This window comes from Chenopodium quinoa, unplaced genomic scaffold (assembly GCF_001683475.1).
Source record: "Chenopodium quinoa cultivar QQ74 unplaced genomic scaffold, ASM168347v1, whole genome shotgun sequence".
Lineage (NCBI taxonomy): Eukaryota > Viridiplantae > Streptophyta > Magnoliopsida > Caryophyllales > Amaranthaceae > Chenopodium > Chenopodium quinoa.
This window is the reverse complement of record NW_018745024.1, coordinates 9292876-9300138: the sequence shown is the minus strand read 5'-3', so window position 1 is coordinate 9300138 and position 7263 is coordinate 9292876. Positions and strand designations below refer to the sequence as shown.

The 7263-nt window shown below is 37.8% G+C and overlaps 1 protein-coding gene across 1 annotated transcript; it reads right to left on the bottom strand.

The window, feature by feature from the left end:
* Positions 1-364: 364 nt before the first annotated feature.
* Positions 365-3666, bottom strand: LOC110708914. Its single transcript, XM_021887140.1, has 4 exons — positions 3601-3666; positions 2804-3074; positions 1151-2623; positions 365-981 (listed from the first exon to the last, which is right to left on the bottom strand). The coding sequence occupies exons 1-4, from the start codon at positions 3664-3666 to the stop codon at positions 365-367; spliced, it is 2427 nt and encodes an 808-aa protein (XP_021742832.1).
* Between the last annotated feature and the right edge of the window lie 3597 nt (positions 3667-7263).

The window sequence follows — 7263 nt, the reverse complement described above, 5'->3', positions numbered from 1 at the left end:
TATTAGATTTGGTTAATTTGGATTTTTTTTTTAAATTATTAGATTTGGAGTTAATAATTATTGGGACATCATTAGATTTGGACCTTTTTTTTTGGTTTATAGATTTAGAAGTTAATAAATATTGGGAGATAATTAGATTTGGACCTTTTTTTTAGCTTGATATATAGATTTGGATTTAATAATTGTTGGGACATAATTTATTATATTCAGGAGTTCATAATTACTGGGACATCATTAGATTTGCCCCTTTTTTAAAAATTATTAGATTAGGTTGATAAATGAAAAAATAATTCGATAGTGTCTTTTAAATTATTAAATTAAGAGTTCAATATTAACAATGTAATAAAATCTCCTATCAATCACATCATTGACTATTAGCTAGAGTGTTCCAAGTAGCGCGCCTATGTTGATAACGATCCTCCCAACCTGTAATGGTATCGTCACGTATATCGAACCAAGTAGTAGCAATAGGAGGAACTGGAAAATTATCTTCAAACTCTAATCGCACAAAATGCCACCTTAAAGACAGTATGCAAAACTCCCTATACGGACCAGTTGCTGTTGACGGAGCAGTCCAAGGTAGCACAGTGATGCATGGGAACACACCACGACCATCTATACCAACACCAAAACACATGACAGCGGCATTATAAAAGTTAGCAATCGGAAACAAGTCATCAAAAGCAACCATCCAATGATCTGTGTCGCACCTCCCTCCAGTCCATGTGATACGGTTGATTGCAACATCTAATTGTTCAACTCTATACACTCGAGAATAAATGTCTCGATGATGACCAACCTCATTTGCAATCGATCGTCGAGCTAATATCCATTCATGCTGGTCACCTATGAAAAAACCTGCAACACATCGAAATCCACAGTTACCATCACCAAGCGGATCACTCCACCCTCGTAGAAATGGAAGCATGAAGGCTGGAACTTTATCCAAATATGCGAATTCCTCCAAGTTCAAATCATTCCCTACAAGTGTGCACAAATTAGCCATAAATAATAATAATAATAATAATAATAATAATAATAATAATAATAATAATAATAATAATAATAATAATAATAATAATAATAATAATAACCTGAAGCTGTATAAATCGGTGCCGAACGACCACCCCGACGACCACCCTACGTCCACCTCGATGGCCACGAGAACCCAAAATATGTTCAAATCTGCTGCGATTACGCCTAGTAGACGTAGACCATTGACCTGTCGGTGGTCGACCCCTTGTTGTCTCGTTGACCTCTGGATCAGTAAAATCAGTCTGATCTCGGTGTAGCTCCTCAAATAGGACCCGGTTGATACCCCGCACAAAGCTTGGATCACGATCTAAGACCTCATCGACCAAAGACCTAAACAAGGCTGCATCCAGCTCCGACTCATCAGCAAAAACGGGAATGTCAACGCCCTCACCGATCACTAGTGTTTTCCAAAATGGATGGACCTGATCCAAATACAACCCTGTCCCTACAAGAATTGTTGTCCACATGGTGCATGCACATGGGAGACCGTGCGTCGTCAGCAACGCACACCCACACTTATCCAACACATCATCAGATAACTCTCTCATCCTCTTCAACTCATCCTGTAAAATATCAAGACCTCGAAATGACATAAAGCCGTTAAGATGAAGCAAAGGCATGATGTTGTGTTGTGACCCCATTCGCCGTCTCGAGTCCTCTAAATGGTGACAAATCTCAATTAGCATACCCTCAATGTTGCTGTGCACACGACGGAAGATAGTGTCTAATGCTCCTGTAGCACTGTCAAACCATTGTTTAAGTACGGAATGTTGGCTCTCTACTCTACATGTGTTGACATTGCCGAAGTGCATCACCAAATTCGTCCAAACTCGCGCAAATTTCTCCTTGTAGACCAACCATTGATCCTCGACGTATTTCACCAGTGGTGGGTTCGATGCTCCCCATGTCGCTTTCATAGTTTGCAACTCTAACTCATACTCGGCAATAGTGGTCGAATACATTACTCTTCTCCATCTACCATTTCGAAATCTCTCGGCTATCAACATATCCTTCCCACACAAAATGTGCGCCCTTCCCAATACATCCTTGTTAATGTGCCACCCGCAAAATAAATGCGCACAATTTGGAAAGACCTCTTTCAAAGCCTTCATCAACCCCAACTCACAATCAGTAACAAAAACATTCGGAGCCACCTCAAATCCAATGTACAACTGCAATTTCTCTAAAACCCACTTGTAGCTTTCATAAGTTTTGCTCTTTAATATGGCATATCCGATCAAAAAGTTTTGATTTGTAGGCGTGACACCAACGAGCTCGAAGAATGGCATGTTATATCTGTTGGTCTTGTACGTAGAATCCATCCCAATGACATGTGGATACGTACGTAACATATTAGCCATCTCTGGGTGGGCCAAAAAAGCATGGGTGATAGCACGGATATCTGGATCAACATTTATCCAAGTGACATACTTGTACTCATTTGCCAAGTGAACAAACTGGTGCGCAACATCTCGACCTTCACAAGCATCTAGACGAGCACGACTTCTCACATTGTAGATATGTCTCTTGTTAGGGCTTTCATTCGGAAACTTCTCTTTCACGGCTTCCATAATGTGACGCGGCTTGGCTGCAGCAGAACTCATGTCAATAACAAGCGTCTTTGCAGCTGGACTAAGACCACTAACCTATCGGTGACCCTCTCGATATACCATGAGCGGATGGTTATGCATGCCTTTCAAGCCCTTTTTAGATTTAATTATCCATCCTTCCATGCCCCGCAAACATCGAGCCGAGATTTGAGACATACATTTACAACCCTTGCTCTTCGTGTTCTTCCGTGTGGCATTTTCACGGTCCCGATTTTCCCCTCTGTTTCTCTCCCCCCGATCACATTTCATGTAATTAATTGGAAGCCCATTTCTTTGTTTCTTATACGATGAATTTGTCAAAAAGAACCCTAATGGAGTGGCAATTTCTCTAGCCCAATCAACAGCTGCTTGATAGGTCGGGAAAACTTCTCTAGTCTGAAAATGCGGGCTATAATCAACAACATCACCGCCGTAATCTGATAATGACGCCTGATACAAATAAATAAATCTTTTAATTAATAATAACGAACAATATAACATTAATAATTATAATTATAATTATAATGTTAAATAGAATAATATTTATTTATATTATTCATACTAGTATAAAAGTTAATACAATAATATTAGTTTTTATTAAAAAAAAAAAGCACCGTCACCACACTCAACCGGAGCTGCAAACCGGTTGACTAACATGGGTTACCGGATTTTACCACCGGTTGACCGTGACGGATAACCGAATTTCAGCACCGGTTGCCCACGGTAACCTGCGTGGAAAACCGGTGGACCAACACGGCCAACCGGTGGTCAAAAACGAATAACAACTACGGTCAACCGCAGCATAAAACCGATTCCCAGGGAGGTTGACCGGTTTCGTGCACCGGTTGACCGGTTCCACATCAAGTTTTACGGCAACATATATGTATACAACTAGCTAATTTATAATTTATTCCAAATTCAGCATAATTTATAATCATATTAGTATACAACTAGCTAATTAAATAAATAATCGTACTTGTTCAAAAGCCGAGGGTTGAGATTGCGGTTGGTTTTCCGACGAATCACCGTGATTATCATCCATTTCCGATAACTTTTCTGTTCGTGGTGGTGGTCAATCTATTAGTGGTGGTGGTCCGATGTAGGTAGTGACGCGGTAATTGTAGTCAATTAATTAAAGTTAAATTTTTTTTTAAAATAATTGGGTAAATATTTATTAAAGGCAAGAAAGTCCCTTTAGTTAAAATGATGGCGGTTTGATAAAAAAGCGTTGGCGGTATTTAGCAATCCACTATTTTAATGTAGCATTTTGCCAAAAAAGGAAGTGTAACACTAGCTTATTAAAACACGGCCGAATTTGGTAAGTGTAACACTTATTAAAACACGGAGGGAGTATAATTTTTTCGTCAAATTAACCGTCAAAAAATTATATAAATGTATAAATAGTGTTAAGGTAATATACAAAATTACAAGTTTGAATAAAAAATTCAGTTTATATATTTTTTTTTTAAATTAATAAATTAAGCTTGTTGGATTCGGGTTGACAAGTTGTCGTTCAACCCATTTGTATAATCGGATTATGCGTGTCGGTTTCGGGTTGAAAATTTCAACCCATACCTAACTCGTTTAATTTTGTGTCGAATTCGTTTCGACCCAAATATGTAAACGGGTTCAGAATTTTTTACCTAAACCCACTTGTTTCGTGTCGGGTTATCGTATATTGTCAGTTTTTGACGGCCCTATATCAACACGATCAGTCGACCAAACGTCCACATCCCATAAGATATGACATGAATCACCTTATTTTATCCCGTTTCTTCAAGTAAATTGATCATTCATTTGACATGAAGTATAGTTAAGAATGTAGTGTCTTATGCAGTTCTTAATTTAGAAGGCTGCATGCATAGCTTATAATTCTTCTACTTGAACTAGGTAATTTAATCATATATATTCTGCTTAGTATACAGGTTAGATGGTAAAAAAAATAGTTTTGACATTTCTCATAACTAGTCGTTGGAGCACGCGCTACGTGCGTGCCCCCCCGACACTAAGATATGTAAGCTTCGTGATTGAGATCGTGTTTTATAGTTTCGGGTGTTATTAACATGCTGATTAGGGGAGCTTAATTTAATGTTTTGTAAAAATAATTTGTTCTATTGTTAATGTGAATCGTGTGTGATTATCTTGAATATCCAATTTTTTTTGGATCGAATATTCATAGATTTTGGATCGGATACGGCTCGGATCATCAAATTTTGAGAGTTTAAAACAATCACTAATTCTTGATATAAGTTTATTTAAATTTAATTAATAAGTTTATAATAATTCTAATTTTTATTCGCGTAATTAATTTTTATTTTCAAATTTGTTTTCTCATTACCATAAATTGGATGTTCTTGTGTTTTTGGAAAGATCTATAAGGGATTTATACAATAGAGTAAGTTGAATTCTAATTTGGTTGATTGATTAAATAAGTATTTCAGAGTACTATTGTGTATGTATAAACATGAAACGCATGATAATGCGTTTTCTTTCTCATATATTTTCTTTATTCCTTTAAGAGTACTAATTAATAACCCCTCTCTCTCTCTCTCTCACACACACACACACACACACACACACATTTATCTCCTTTCTGACTTTATCTCCCCGTTCTTTTTTTTTAATGACTTTGGAATTAAAGGTTCACTTGCTCACATTTCTCCCTTCCTTTATTGCCCCAAACTCTTTCTCCATATCTTTCTTCTATCATAATTCTTCTTGTCCTTGTTCCATTTTTTTTAAAAAATAGGCTTTTAAAACTATAGATTGTACTTTCTCGCCTCCTTCCCCTCCTCTCATATCAATCTTTCTTTCTCTCTCCCCTGAGACCTCTATCTCAGCTTTTCTTTATCTCCCTCTTTCTTCTGGCCTCTCTCTCTCTTTTCCTCATACCCCCTTATCTCTAATTAGCACTATAACTTTATTCGATCTTTTGACCTCCTCTATCTCTCTTGGCCCTCATTATCTCTCTATCTCACTCTCTTTTTTCCCAACTCCTCTTTCTTATTCTCTCTTTCTCCTAAATCCTCTTTCCCATTTCTTGGCTCCTCTCTCCCATCTCTTGGCTCTTCTCTCCTAGCCCTTCTCTTTCTATCCCATAACATGTTCTTTAATTTACTCTTAGCTCATGTCCTGCCTTTTCTCTTTCTATTTTATTTTACCTTTTCTCTCTTTCATAGAACGCTTCTCTTTTAGCCCATCTCCCTTCTCCCCTTCTCGTAACCTTGCCTTCTCTTTCTTTAGCACCTTCATCTCTCAACCCCCTGTATCTTTCTTTCTCTTTTGACATTGTCATTCGGTCTATCGATCTATTCTTTCTCTTTTTCTTGGCCTCTTTTTCTTTTCCAACCCTTTTCTCTCTCTCTTCCATCAATTTTCATTCCTGGCTCCCTCTCTTTTTTTTCTCTCTACCCCTCTCTTCCTTTCCCATCCCCCCCTATTTTTTCTCTCCACCTCCTCCTATTTTTTCCTCTCTCTATCTCTCCTCTCTCGAGTCTCTTCCACTCCTTCTCCCCCTTCCTATGTGTTTGGGGTATTTATACCCTAGACACGTGGGCCAATGAGAGCTCTCCACGTGTCGAGTTCAGGATGGCCCATGTGGCCTAACATCCTCTTGACACGTGGACCAATGAGAGGTCGCCACGTGTCGAGCCTAGGATGGCCCATGTGGCTCAGCATCCTCTTGACACTTGGCGCCCTCAGATATGTTTCCGAAATGGCGGCCTTGAAAGGCCCAGATTCCTAGGAGCGCCGAAAAACGGCGCAACCCACTAAAATCTAGGTCAAGTGACCTAGGTAGGGGCACTTTTCCCAACGACCCTATAAATAGGGAGATATTTCCCCATTTTGGGGACAGATTGAATAATTTATTACACCCTTATTCTCTCACATCAGAGAAAGACTTGAGCTTGGAATCCGAGCAGATCCCTATCTAAATTTCCGTTCTCTTTATTTCGTTTCAAGTCGCTAACTTGACCGTCGGAGGCGGAGCTCCAACCACCCGGAGTCTCCGTTATTTTGCAGGTGCAGCTCAGCCGGAATTAGACTTCGTGACGTAACTCTCCCAAGGGACAAAATCACCCGAAACACTATCTGTTACTTTTTATCTTCCTAAAGTTATCTATAACTATGATTGTATTAACATAAAAAAACATTTAATCATGAATCTAACATGATTTTTTATATGTTGAAAATTTTAGGCCTTGTTCTGTTGACCTTATTTTCACTTATTTCAGGAAAAATAAGTTCATATAATGGTTAATAAGTTTAGATAAGATAAATTCAGAAAAAATAAGTTTAAATGAGTTGTGATAAGAGCTATCAAGGCTACCCAAGTTCAATTTATTACTAAAATAAGTTTTAATAAGGATTAATAAGTTCAAATAAAATCAGATAACTTCATATAAGTAAAAATCAAGTGAACATAACGCACTCTTATTCTAAAGGTGTTAATAAATTAGATGTCTCAATTGTCACGAAATCACGCTATTTAATTAATAACATTTACTAATTATTTTAAAAAAGTGTGTCCAAATACAGTTGTCAAAATCTAGTCCCCCTATCTTGCTATTTCTTTTTTTCTCTCCCTTTAGCTTTCTCGTTATTTTACTCGTCTTTTGTAATTTTGACTACTTTAAAA

Bases quoted from the DNA above. Each gene is read 5' to 3' on its own strand.
- LOC110708914 (XM_021887140.1), bottom strand. From the start codon at position 3,666: ATGGATGATAATCACGGTGATTCGTCGGAAAACCAACCGCAATCTCAA. The intron at 3,075-3,600 runs GTACGATTATTT...TATTTGTATCAG, and splicing joins AACCCTCGGCTTTTGAACAA to GCGTCATTATCAGATTACGG. The intron at 982-1,150 runs GTGGACGTAGGG...GCACACTTGTAG, and splicing joins GGGTTCTCGTGGCCATCGAG to GGAATGATTTGAACTTGGAG.